This window comes from Chelon labrosus (genome assembly GCF_963514085.1).
Source record: "Chelon labrosus genome assembly, chromosome: 7".
Lineage (NCBI taxonomy): Eukaryota > Metazoa > Chordata > Actinopteri > Mugiliformes > Mugilidae > Chelon > Chelon labrosus.
In genome coordinates this window covers 25,959,911-25,974,279 of record NC_140343.1, presented here as the reverse complement: position 1 = coordinate 25,974,279, position 14,369 = coordinate 25,959,911, and the positions used below count along the sequence as shown (strand labels likewise).

General features: G+C 41.6%; 1 protein-coding gene across 3 annotated transcripts in view; it reads left to right on the top strand.

Annotated features, from left to right (window-relative positions):
- The window catches only part of ptprsa (protein tyrosine phosphatase receptor type Sa), a 162,845-nt gene that overhangs the window by 80,842 nt on the left and 67,634 nt on the right, over positions 1-14,369 (top strand). For all 3 annotated transcript variants that reach the window (XM_084548606.1, XM_084548605.1, XM_084548604.1), the window contains one exon: positions 8,971-9,081. In XM_084548606.1, coding sequence (XP_084404732.1) covers positions 8,971-9,081 — 111 coding nt within the window. The remainder of the gene's footprint in view (positions 1-8,970; positions 9,082-14,369) is intronic.

The window sequence follows — 14,369 nt, the reverse complement described above, 5'->3', positions numbered from 1 at the left end:
TCGTGGTTATTAAATGATGATAAAATTTTGAAAAGAAAATTAAGAACATGTTTAGCACACATGATCCAAACTCTGATTTTCCTCTTTAATCACACAATGGGAGAAACTGTAGTAATACATTAAATGCTTGTGATTTCAAACTAGAATAAATGTCATAAACGTATTACACTTACAATTGATATAAACACAGACCTCTTGGCTTATTTTTGTAATTATACCATATCTACAATCAACTACATCATGTCTAAAAAAAAAGGGGGAACTAATCCACTTACATACATTGCAAACCAGGCAGAACTCAGTGACTGAATCCTGATTGCTGGTATCACAAAGGACGAATCTGTATGGAGAAATATAATAACAATCAGACCAGAAGGTACTGAAAATTTCCACCCCACTACCTCGCCACCCACATCACTTTATGCACCGTATAGATAGAATGTGGAAATTACATTCACCACTTCACACGTTAAACACCAGGGGCCAGATGAATAAAACAATGTGCAGAATCACAAGTGCACACACAGAAATGCACTTTTTTTTCTTTCTTTTTGGTCAGATCTAAAAAGTCGTGCATACTGCTGGTTCTGTTTTATCAGTCTCAGTCATGCACTGAGGCATGAGCCTCGACTCCACTCCTATATATAGACTTAGAAGTGGATGTCCATTTGCATGCAAGACGTGTGCCCGTTCCACTGCTCATTAGACTTGTCAGTGATTATGACAATAAAGAAGTGCAGTTTGTCTGTCGCAAGAGAATAATCTCCAACAGCAGAACACCTAACTTTAAGCACAAATTTTACACCCGGCTATGGCTATTTCCAGTGTCCGCACCACTCATTTATCAAACCTATCCTTAAATCATCATCCCTGTGATATTTAAATCCTCACAATCATTTGCAAATTAGGCCACTTCACCAGTAAAAGCTAAAGAAGGACTGCAACATAAATAAAAGACTAAATTAAGCTTAAAAAAATAGCCTTTAAGCCTTATGCTCAATTGACATTGTGTAACCTTGGCCCTAGACGTGCAGGCCCATGCCAAGTAGGGCTCCTCTCCTGGGTGGCCACATCACCACTCCACTGTCTCACTGTCTAGAGATGACCATGTGCACATGGTTGTCTTGAGTCATTGTCAGATTTACAAATGCGGGGTAAAAGGAATGCAAGAGGGAGTAGCTATGGAATATACACAAAAACTCAACCACAAAAAACAGAGAAAATGGATGGAAGAATGGCTTGAGTAAGAATGGAAAAAGGAATCATGGGAAAAGAGCCAAGAGTGGAAGGACAGTTTAATTTGAATTTGAAGGGGGTTGAAGATAAGCCCCTACACACATCCATGCCTATAAGGAACAAAATTTACATTGCAACAGTTTGGACTAAAAAAGCCCACCAGGCAGTGACTGGATAAGCTCAATATTTTATTGTCCCTAATGGGACATTTGGCTTGCAGTCAGCCATGTAACACAATACGGACTCAACAATAAACAAGAACAGAGAAACACAGTGCCATGATGCAATGGAACTATTAAAAGAGCCTGAAGATTGAATGACTGGGGAGAAGGGATAAGGCTTGAGGTAAAGAGTCTATCTGTCACAGTTAAACAGGTTTATGACTTGTAGGATAAATAAGAACTCCAGCCTGTTTAACTTGAGGTTGCCCGAAGGTCTGAGTTCGGTGGAGATTCCGTTCCTGCCTCAATAAGTTTATTTAGTGCCAGTGTGGATGCCCGGTATAGAACAGTGGTGCCTTTAACTGTTTTACTTACCTCTTATTCAAGGTCAATTGGCTGGGAAAAGGCTTATGCCACTGGAGCATTCCATGTCAGCAGTAAGAAAACCACCGCTCTCATGCTGTTGTTTATCACTCTTAAGTTGCAGCCGTGATAAAATGCGTGCCGAGACCTCAGGCTTCTTCTGCTCTGTCGACGAAGCATCGCGCAATATTTAAGGCTAAGAGGGGGGAAAGCAGAACGATAAGCTAATGGAGCATGTCAACCACATAAACCTTCCAATTATGTTTGTGATACCAGCAACGGAAATGAAACCTCTCTGTGAGACGTTACAGTGGTTTGATGACCTAATTCCAGTGAACCTTCCAACCCAAACACCTCCCCTAACTATTACTAACATTAACCTTGAACTAAACTGATGTTGTGTCTTCGTTTCTGTGTCTCCTCCAGAGGGTACCCCGATTCGAGGTAAGAAGTTTAACCATCATCGTAAAAAAAATAAATTAAAAAAAATACGTGAAAAAACGACTCTAACTGAAACATAACCAGACATAACCACTCCTAATTCCACCAAAGTGACTAAATATGGGAAAAAAACAAGAGGGCTTTCCTGTTAAAAACAAAGAAATATATATCATAAACATATTTTTTTTTCCCCACTAATTCATCATCTGTGTTTGTATTTTGTGTGACGCGTACACCGTTTGTGAGAGTGGTCATATGTGATTCATGCGTCCGTTCTGCTTTGTTCTCATACTGTTCCTGTTCCTGTATTCTGTGTTCGTTGCCTTCCTTCCTACTATCTCCTCCTCATCATGAGTGTAGCGAAACTACTGATGAATTCAAATTGTCGCCAGCTGGTTTGGAAAGGTTAAAAGCAGAGGGAGGGATGGTGAGGTTTTTTTGTTTTTTGTTTTTTTTTTAAGCGTTGTTTGGTTGTCTTTTGCCTCTGACATTTAAGGTTTTTGAGCACAGATATGACGGGCTGTAACTCTTGGGAAGACCAGGCATATTGAATTTTCTAAAATGTTCAACACAGTTTTAACCAAACCCCTTTCTACCTTCTTCCATCCCCACTTTGATATCCTCGTCCTCTTTACGTTCACCGCCCGTGCACTATGTATGTTAATGCACCTCCCTCGTAGCCGGAGACACTCATGGTATGTCGGGGGGGAATAGACGGCATAAATTACGTTTGATTTAATTCCCTTCCTGTTACTCAGCAGCACATTAACTTATACAGGCAAGTCTCTGGAGTCTGCTGGCTGGGTGAAATGGCTGCCTCTTCAAAAATGGCAACACGTACGCCCTTCTGCCGTACAAAAAAAAAGAAAAAAACATTTATTTTTTTTAAATAAGAGGATGAATAGAAGGATATCAAGGTAGGAATGGAATGACGCTGACACAAAGCAGGACATCTGCAAATTATACAAAAGCTTTGCTCAAATAATTATTCCTCTTTCCTGTTTTTTTTTTTTTCTCATTTCCCTGGACAGTTTAACTTTCGCTTGTAATTACTTATCAGTTGATTCGTTTTGATTCAGTGTTTGTAGTAACATGCTTTTTGTTCCTCAGACTGAGCAGGTAAGTGATTTATCTTAGGTTTATATTCTTCCGGACTGAAACAAAGCAGCAAAGGGAGGTGATTCTTTTTTTGACAATAAGGCTCCCGCAGTGAAGTTAAGGTCTTTCATCCGGAACCCGCTCATTCAAACGATACATGACATAAATCTGTAAACGGTACCGTGTTGTCAGACATGTTCACGAATATTGCGAGTTTTTAGACCCTTTTAAAATCCTTGACCAACATAGCCACGTGTCCTTTGTTTGGATTAAAAAGGGATCATAAATCATACTGCAGTGAACAAAAGCAAGTGTGACTTATAAACTCCGCATTTGCATAATGAGATAAGCGGCCTGAAAAAGATGGGTTCTTTCCACCACGTTTTACTGAATGTCGACGCTGGCTTCCCTTCAGAAAATACATGACGCGTATGTAAGGAGTAAACTAGCTGCGTGGGAGTTGGACGTAGATGAAAATGTATCATGTGCTCAAGGCCGACTCTTCTACTCCAGGAAGAGTTTTTGAAGATTGTCCTACTGCTGAGTCACTTTACTGCACTCCGTGTAAGAGCTGGTTCTCAAAACCTAAATATGGAATGTAATTGCCTTCCATGCACAGTCATTGCAGGTGCTGGCCTTGAGGTAAACAATAGGTACGAAGGTAGCTCGGCTCCCTACCTCCTTCATTACTGATTTCATGGGAGCGTTACAAACCACCAGATGGGCTCTGACAACAATGGCATCACACGTGGAGCCCCATGCTGGCGCGATCACAGGGTAATGACCTTGGAGCGGTGGCAGAGCGTGCCCGAGTGACAGCCAGGACGCAGACGAAGGGGAGAGACAGGCTTGGCTGCCATGTAGTGACACTGGCTGTCTTCATTTGTCCACTAACTGTGGGCTCACAGCTGAAATCTGTAGCATGACGTAGACTTCCTAGTCTCTGAGGTATTTGAACGATGTTGAATAATCCATCAACTCTGCAGGGATTTTTTTTAACCAGCTGTTGCAAAAGTTGGAAATGAACCAACCAGTGCAGCAGGGTACATTCATGTAATGTATGAAAGAACAGGTACACTATTTTCACTGTAAGCAGGTCGCTTTATGTTCTCCTCAAGGTTTTGTAATCTGCACTCTTAAATCCGTTAAAGTGCTCCTAAATGCGTTTATTATTTGTGTGTATCCACTAGTAAGGTGCTAATCTGGGACTTTAATTGCGCCATAGCAGAGTCTGAGCCGTGTTGCTTTGAGGGGGGAAATGACAGGAGAGGAGATGGGAAGAGAAATGAGGGACTAATGAGAGCTGTGAACTGAAAAAGAGTGATAAAATGATGAAAAGAGCAGTGTGCCACCGCAGGCCTGAGTGGGATACAGAGGAAGCAAAGAGGGAGGGAAAGAAAGAGTGAGACTTGGCCAGCCATTTTGTTGATCGCCTAAACAAATCAATCAAGGCCCGCTGGAGCACACTAATTGAATTACACAAATGGGACTTGAGGGGGGTACACATGGCAAAGCTGCTACAAAGCAGCGACCGGGGTGGGCCGACCACAGCTTCAGGCACTTTCTGAAATTAATCATCCATGCCGGCCCCTCCTCGCTATTCTTTTATCCCCTCATCTGTCCTTGTGTTTTTCTGTGCTTGTCTGTCTCTTCAGTCCTTCCTCCCACTTCTGTCTGATTGTTGTGCGCTTTCTCTCCGTCTCTCTTTTGTACACTGCACCTCTTATAAATGAGACTGTCTTCCCACCAGCCTTTCTTCTTCTTTTTTTTCACATCTCAGTTTTGGAATTTCGCAATGTCTGGTGTGATATTTTCTTCGGATCTTTCAAGGAAATGTTTTACATGTTTTCAAGCATCTCTGTCCAAATATTTCTTATAGAAATGCTGAAACTTCCACTAAGTGAGCTTTTAAGAACGTCTGCCAGAATCCAAAACATGTATTTGCTGAACTTTGGCCAGGCAGTCTTCTTTGTTATTACACCTTGGCACCTCCGCGCTCCTCATCAGATGAGCCTGTGGCATGCAGCGCTGTTAACCAGGGCAGCTGTCATGGCTGGGACAAATGTTCCAGACCCGCTTGCACATCACAGCCATCTTTATTGAATAGACGATGGCAGTGAACATGCTGCAAGACAGTCTGGACTGGGTCGCAGTGGAGGCTGGAAATCATAAGTGTTGGTGGTTACCCTGACTGAGACGGAAGTAATGTCATTATTAACAGCGATTTCAGTGTTTTTTCTTAATTTATTCATCATGCAAAAGCAGAAAAAAAAGATGGTGCAATCTTTTCTCCCCTGACACAGTGAAACATGAATTATAACTCAGCAGGGGCCATCTTCCTGTCCTGCAGTTTACTGATGGTCATTGTAGTCGGTTAGCGCGTTGAGAGTCGGTCCTGGTCCAAGACACTGCCCGATCATTTCCCACAGCAGCTCACAGTCAAGATTTATGTGTCCTTTAAAAGTGTCCTTGAGTGAGATAATGTAGCAAGTGGATTAATATTCACAAATTGCCACGCAGCAGTACAGCAGAAGTTAAATACTTACCATGGAATGTAAAATCTGGTCGTAAAGTGAAATAATTCATATGACAGAATATTTAAAAGAATTATCTTAACTGCTTCTGCTTCTGTGTCTGCAAGGTTATACGATATTCGCAGCTAGGGTAATATTTAGTTTGTTTGCTGTCTGTAACAATCAGACAATGCAGTCAAACTGTGCTGGCGTTCATATAAAGTAAAGCTAGCCGTTGGTATCGTTCATCAGCATCGCTTGGCAAGCAAAACCGCCATGCACGGTTTTTCATGTTCGCTAATGAAGTCAAACAGAAGAAGCTGCTCTGAGATAGTTATTGCAGTTGTTGTGATAAGGCTTAATAGCTGGAGACGAGGAAGAAGATGTGCCATTAGGCCCCCCCCCCCCCCCCCCCACCCGCCCCGCCCTCACAGGACTGAAATTGCTGCTCGTCACCAGGCGAGCCTTTATCAGCAAACACCCAGTGTGAAAACAGACTGGGAGCATGGCCACTGGCCACTTGCGCTCTGGTGAGCCTGGGGCTGGCAGAGTAGAAGGAACATAATTATGCAAAACACAGAGAGTGCAGTCATTTAAAAAAAAAAAAAAAAGACAAAAGGAAATGGTAGGAAAGTGACACATGGGTGGAGTTTGTTTTGTGTGCGCACATGCATGCTGCTGCTGGAGATAGGATTTCAAAGGGGATATGTTTGAATCTGTTAGAAGTGCAAATATTAGGACTCCTCGAACTTACCAAAATGGACTTCCTGATAACTTGCCTAGATTTTCACAAAGATGTTAAATGTTTCAAACGCGATTTTAGAATCTTCTTTTCTGGAATTTTTAGACAGAATAATAATAGACCGGCTGGTGGCAGAAAATATAATATACGAATAAGAATAATTCTCCGTTCTTTCTTCTTTCTCATTGTTCCTTTGCATTTGTTGTCTCTTCCCTCCTATGTCTCGCTTCTCCTTTGTGCCTTTTTTACTTACTGCTTCCTCTCTCTCTCTATGTTCTGCGAGGGGAAGGACTCTTTATGTGCGCTTCACAGCCCCACTTTCAAATAATACCCAGAATATGCAATGAAGCCAGTAGGGGCTTGGGAACAATAGATAATACCACCTACCGATGAGCCTCCACCAAAGATGGCGAGGGAGGGATGGAACTCCCTCTGTCCCCTCGAAGACTTTTATGTGTTTTATCTTGATTCCTCTCCTTCACAACAGCCAATGCTGATTATAATAGGCGTTTAAATAATTAATGTTGGATCTTAATGTGTCACTGATCAGCATGTTCGTACATAAGTGACATTTGTTGAATAGAATTTTAGATAGAGACATTTGTATTGGTTGGAAGCAGATGTGGGATGACTTCATTTCATGTAAGACATAGATTGCTTGTGATTCCACCGCTGAGGGGCTGTTAACCAAAAAAAATGATTTTATAATTCAGCACAGGGAGCAAGTTTGACAAGCCGCTGGCAGAGCTTTCTGGAACAGTCCACCTGGAGCTGAACTTCACACAGTCCTTACATTGTGGTGTCCCCAGTGTTGAGGCGCTAGGCTTCTGAGCACATTCCAACCCACCTGCCACCAGGCTGGCATTTGCTGTTCCAAGCGCACATCAAAAGGATCCAAATCAGATGCTTGCATAAAACCCACAGCGAACACTGTACCACCTGCGCTCTGCAGGTAGACGTATTCATTTGGTTCATGAGCCGTGTGCCAGGAAGCGGTCCCCGCTGTGGGATGAGGATGATCTGAGCTGTAGTGGGAAATGAGGAGACAGAGGAGGTAAAAAAAATAGAGCACTATAGATTGTTATAGCTTCAGGTCTTTTTTTTTTTTGGATGTATTTGTCCTGACCCCGAGGAGTAAAATGCTCTTAGACTATCTGGCCACGGACAAGGTGGAAGCGTGACTAATCTTTATAATTAGGCAGGATCGATGGTCTCATTTGTGGCACAGCTGAAACACGTTATTAGACCAATGTTCCAGAATAGTGGCCTTGTACAACATTGTGTTCACTCTACTTGCCCGTGTGATGGAGTAGGTTATGGTATATTACAAAGCATCCAGGGCAGCTGCTGGCATATTGATGCTTCCTGGCTAAACGTTAACGAGCAATGGTGCTGTGTTTGTCAGGCAGGCCTGGGCTGCAATCTGTCTGCTGAGCCAGCCAGAAGCCCTAATGATATCATCAGGAAGTGCCGTCAACTGCGCACTAACGAGGAATGATCTGACGCCCGTTGTTTCACCTCCCTCCTTTGTCCCCCCCGCACCCCCACACCCTTTCTCCAGTGTTGCCGCTAAGAACTGAGAATGAGTTTATTTGTGCACAGAAGCAATAAAATCTCAAAACGGATAACACCTACAGTGTTCATATGAAGTGCGATAATGACAACGCGGACTCAGAAGAATGGAAGTCAATAGCAGATGTGTTTTTGATTAAGCACAAAAGAGAAATTAAAACACACAAATAAGTGAAGGGGAGTAAAACGACCCAATGACGGTGGTGGCCGCTGATTTATTTTTATTTACAGTCAAGTTGTGATGCATGAATTACAGAATTAGTGCCATTATTCTCAAGAGTAGTTATCACACAATTGCAGAGGGGCCGCACTGCTGCATTATGCCCCTTGCCAGTGTTCGTTTGGACATGTCTGTGTATGATTTGCTAATCCGACTGAGTTTACAAGACCAACTCAGCACCGTTTCTCCATTACCTTTCACTGCCCTTACATCCTTACTTCGTTGCGTTTTCTTTTTTACATGAGCTATCTCACATGAGTTGCATATACCAGCACAGCTCCAAATATAGTGTGACTGATTCAGTCCAGATTTTTATTTATTTAATTTCCCCACCCGCCTTCTTATCTGCGGATGGCTGAGGCTGGAGTGGAACCCAGTTTTGCATTCCAATCTGCATAAGCACTGCAGAGAGAAACCGTTCTTTTTTCTTTTCTTTTTTTTACGAAATGATCCTGAGAAATTCGAGATACCCACCATTAAGAAGACTGTCAGACTGCTTCATGTACCGTCACAGACAGATTGACTAATCATTTCCTCCCTGCTTTTTTTTTTCTTCCTCTTTCTCTCTCTCTCTCTCTTCCCCCATCTCCCTTCTTGTCTTTGTCGGGTGTTGTCATTTCCCAGGTGCCTTGCAGATCGAGAACAGCGAGGAGACAGACCAGGGGAAGTACGAGTGCGTGGCGTCTAACGTGGAAGGCGTGCGCTACTCGTCCCCTGCTAACCTTTATGTGCGAGGTAGGGAGAAATCCGGCCCAAGAGCCAGGCCAAAAAATAAAATAAAATAAAAAATAAAAACGTCTACCCATTCTAACTAAAATGTTTCACTGAACCGCTCAGCTTTAAGTGGCATTACTGTTGAGCTTAACAAATGATAACTGCTTCCATTCTAGCCTAGCTGTATTTGCACAAAATGTATTTTGCAAAATAGTATTACCCGGGTAATATAAATCTTTTAGCATTGATAACATTGCCTGCCCATAAATGTAATTTCATATGCGCTGAAACTTCCAGATGTAAAACTATAATTGACCAACTAATGTTCTTCTCTGTTATGATGTTATGCTCCATTTTGTCTTCCAATGCCCTCCCCTACTCACTCGGAAGGAAATGTGTAGCACAACAAGCCGTATGTCTTTACTCTCTCGGTTGTAAGACACTAACTGTGTGCCCGATCAAATGTCCCCCCTCCCCTGCCTCTGTCAAAGTTGGAGCCCAAAAAGAGTCTGGGGGGACTTCTTTTTTGATTAGTTGTTTTTTTTACAGGTAAAGGAGCACAACGGTAAGTGTAGATTTTGATTGAGTGGCAGGGTGTTATTGGCCACCGATCAAAATCCCGAACCCCTTTTAGCCTACTCCAGATTTGGGGGAGGACAACTAACAGAGAGACACAGTGACGACACAGACAGCTGCTCTGTATTATACACAAACAAAAATAATTCTGTGTCGCTTAAATTATAAATAGCAAACTTCCTCTACTTCTTCTTCTTCTTCTTCTTCTTCATGCTGATCTGGAGCATAAATCCATAGTATTCCCCAGTTTCTGCTTTGGTGTATTATCTTTAAAGCCTTTTACAGTCAGTACTAATTTCGTCTGGCATGCTCTAGCAAAGCGAAGATATAAAAAACAATCAGTCATAGGGAACGGAGAGTTTCATAGGAAACAGACAATGAAGACAAAAGCCTACCCTCCACCACTAATGCTAAATGACAATGATTCCCTGTTGAGGGAGCTTTAATAAATTGAAGCAGATGCATTTTCGACATGTATTATTTATATTGTGCATATTAAATAAAGATGCCTCGGTATCTACTCAGTTTGTTCCCTCTGCTGTGTACCAAATAACTTTGTTCCCAATAAATAATTCACTAGTCTGACATTATAAAATGGGTCAGGGAGCCGCTTTTTCATTATTATTGCTATTATCATACCCTGTGAAGTAGCAGCACAGGGAAGAAAAATTCAACTGTGAGGAGCTGAAGGTAAAAAAAAAAAAAAAGGGGGTTCATCAAGATTAGTGTCTCTTCTTGCCAGCATTCATCCTGGGGGTTCAATGCCGTCTCCGCCACGATGCAGTGACAATGTCAAGTAGCTATCTGTCTTACTCACGTACGGCACGGTAGATGTTCAAAGGTTCATTAGATATTGTAGTCAAGAGCTCTGCAGAAATGATTAAATAGCAATGATGGGAACACTTTGTTGACACAGCAGTAGGATGTTTAGCAGTTGCAAAAAAAAAGAAGCTATACCCTGATATCATTTCCAACAATTCATGCAATCTCCATGAACACTGGCTCCATCAGCATGCATTTAAAAAAAAAAAAAAAAAAAAAGAGGGCACCAGGGTCATACGTAACTCGAGTACTTTCACACTATGTAACACGTTTGTTATGCTTTGATGGTGTCAACCTTTGTCTGTTTTCAGTTAACTTTTGTCGATCAATTCTGATACTTGATGTTGACTATGTTTTGTTCACAAAGCAAAATGCACTTGAGATTAGCAGCTGTGGTAGGGATCAGTTTTAAGGGGAGAAAAAAAAAACTTAAATTGTATGTGGGACACACTCCACTGGGGCAAATGAGATCACCAAACAGAACGTATAGTGACAGTGATGCTGATTGGCTTCTAACTCTAACAGTCTTGAACTGCAGCTGCTAATTTCATCCCAAACTGTGTCTATTTTTATTTCCTATCTCTCATTAGTTTTTTTATTTATTTTTTATTTATTTTCTCTTTATTTGGTTTCCTTCTCTGACAAAGCAAATACAGCCACCACAGGAGCCTCTCCTTGTGGCTAAAAAGGAGCTTGTGAAATTTTGAATTATGAGTATGGTACGCTTGATTTGACCCCAGTGGCGCCTTAATACTTCTTTTTGTTTTTTCTTTTTTTCTTACCTGGCGACCTGTGCGACCACTGGGGTGAATCTGATTGTTTTGGTTCAAAGTTGATTTAAGGGGGTGGGCAGGCAAGTGTACTTTCAAGACGGGTGTCACTGATAGCAGGGACGAGGGAAAAGGAGGGAAAAAAAAAAGAGAAAAGATTCAAGAAAAGGGAAATGTAGCTGCAGCTAAACACCTTGAGGTGGCTTTTTTTACTCTCTCTGTGTTTCCCCTATTTTTCTCTTCTCCTCATGTCATTGTGTTCTGCATCAACCCCTTTACATCCCTCAGAGCTTCGAGAAGGTTGGTGTGTTTTTTCTTTTTTACTTTTTTTAACCCACATTTGAAAGAAAAAGAAACAAATAAACAAATAATAAATTCAACATGTTGGAAAATTTTAGCTGTATTTGCCTATTGCAGAGCTCGATTAATTACTAATTTGAAGAAATACTAATCAGTTAATCCAAACTGCTAAATGATTATTAAGGAATTTTTTATTTATTTCCAAGGAAGAAATGATGAAAGCAAACCCGATTAGCTCGGGTCTTGTTAATTTACTTTTATGTTTGCATTGTGGGGCCTTTTCTCGTTTTGCATCCTTTGGTATTGCTTCTGCACCTAAAGGCTTTCTTGCACGTGTTGTCATGGAAACCCACGCACGTGGAATCAACAGGACCTGTTGCATGATGGGAGAATGTAACTGTGCTTGCATGCCTGTACAAAACCCCTTTGGCCGCGATGGTCTTTTTTCTTTTCTTTCTGCATTCCCTGTGTTTTGTTCAGTTGTTTTTCTTCTCTTTCTTTGGTTTTCCTACAAGTATTTTCCCCTGATACACCCCTCTTTTGGCTTACCTTTACCTAGGTTATTTTCCTTTCTTAGTTCTTTGTGTTGTGGTTACGGCATTGTGTTCGTGTGTTTTCCTTTTAGCTTCAGTTCTGTTCCTTACCTTACCTTTCAGTTGAACATGTTTGTCTTTTCGGGGTTCATTTGTTCGTGAGATTTGTGTTTCTTTTACGAATTTGTGCTGCTCTGCTTCTTGAGTCTCGAAAGTGAAAATGCAAGTGCCGAAGGAAATAATAAGTGTGTGTGCAGCCAGTGTTCCTGTCATCTTGTTTGTAGCGTTCCATTACTGAAGAAATTAGACCTGATTGGGCCTGATTGGGTTCCATGGTGATTTCAGGCAGCCATTAAGGGACGCCATTTACAGTGTCGTGTGGATCAATAAGAATATAATGACTTCGACAGCACATTTGCTGTTGCTTAGCGGGTGCTCGAAAATACTTTTATTTTCAAACGGCGGCAGCTAGATATGATTGGTTTATTTGAATGACTGCTGTTTGTTTTCCTTTGCAGTCATGACACTCAATCAAATTATAATCTATTATTCAAAAAGCCCTCCGCTCTTTGTACACGCACACACACACACTTATGGAGCAGAATTGATTTTCAGATTTATTGTGACTAAAATAATGAGGATTCTCAAAGTGCAAGAAAGCACGCAATGTTTTGTAAGCATTCATCTCGTAGCCGTGGAACAATAATGAGAAGAAAACGCTAAATAAATTGAAGCAAACAAGTCTGGACTGCTTTACGTTGCAATTGGCTTTGCAGCTTAAGCACATCCACGTTGGATCTCATGTCACCTGCTGTAGTGAGCTTGCTTGTAAATTCTACAGCTCCACTAGTCTCATGAATACACAAAATACATATTTTCAAAAGGGAATCACGGCTTTTGGCTACGGGTATTACATGTAGCTCAGCGAGTCTGGGTAGGTCAGGCATATCATTCTTTCAGGAAGAAGAGATAACACACTTCCTTGCTATCGTTCTCCTCCGAGAGTGTCAGTGTTTGTATGGGAGGCTGTCAAAGTGTGCTGATCTCCGGGGGATTAAACTGATCTCTGTAAAGTATCTGAAAGTCATACAGGAAAATACTCCTGCTCCAGCAGCAAACTAATCAGCAATTGTTGTTTTTGTAGCATAGGAGTGGATACATTTTTCTAATTTATCTCAATACCTGGCTGCAAATCGATCTAACTACCCATTTTAACCCAACCTTAGAGCCCAGGCATGTTTTACTTAAGGTTTTTATACATGTACAATTAACTGCTGGTCATATTTGCTTGTCAGAATATCAGAAGAGCCACGAACTAAAATTTCAAATACCTGATTTTACATGATTTTACCTGATTTTACCTGATATGCCTTCGCCTTCAGACTACCACATACATATATAATGCTGCCCTCCATATAATGTCCACAAATCATGACACAAATCCTACTGAAAGAAACCAAATGAAAATCCGGCAATGTCCGCATTGGCTCCCTAAATCTAGTTCCGAGTCATTGAAACAACTCTGATGCAGAAAGACTGGGCTGTTACGTAAGGCATGCGCATGTTTACCCTCCTACAATGGTATCTGCTTGTTTTTGAATGTGCTTGCATGTCCTGCTATGCATTTGTGTGTAATGTTGGGAAAGAAAGCTAGATTACACCTTATGTTCTCACTGGCCAAAGCAAAAAATAAATAAATCCTGCCATCTCTATTAGATGTTTGTCTCAAGGAGTCCTGAAGTTAATAGCCACCCTTCAAACCAATCTGTTGGGATCGGAAATGAGTTTTTATTTTTCACACCAAACAAATGTTTCATCAGCTCCTATTCTAATGCAAATGTACGACTATACTCCCTTGCCCAATCTGACTGATCATATTCACTGAAGGGATAACCACAGAGAGGGGACATACTTGCAGTATCATTTGGCTATTTGTCATCTACCTGTAAGACAATTGAAAAGAAGTGATACACTCTGAAATCCCCTCAATCCACTGCCTGCTATTATTAGATACCCCGGCCATGATTCCTGTCACTTTCCTTTAGGTAATAATTTCCATTTTGATGAGCCACCCATAGTGACTGTTTAGCATCGGCGCAGCCAAGGTATGTTAATACAGGCCAACCCCTGCGGCTTATATGTAAATGCCGTAGGCCTCACCCGGCAAGTGTGACTAAAGGATCTCCATACTGCGCCTGTGTCCTCAGGCAGCAAGAGGGTGTAATCTCAGCTTCAAGGTGACACTAAAGGCTGCACATTATTTTGGCTTCCCCCTTCATTTTGGGGCATCAAAACCTGCCTCACCAAA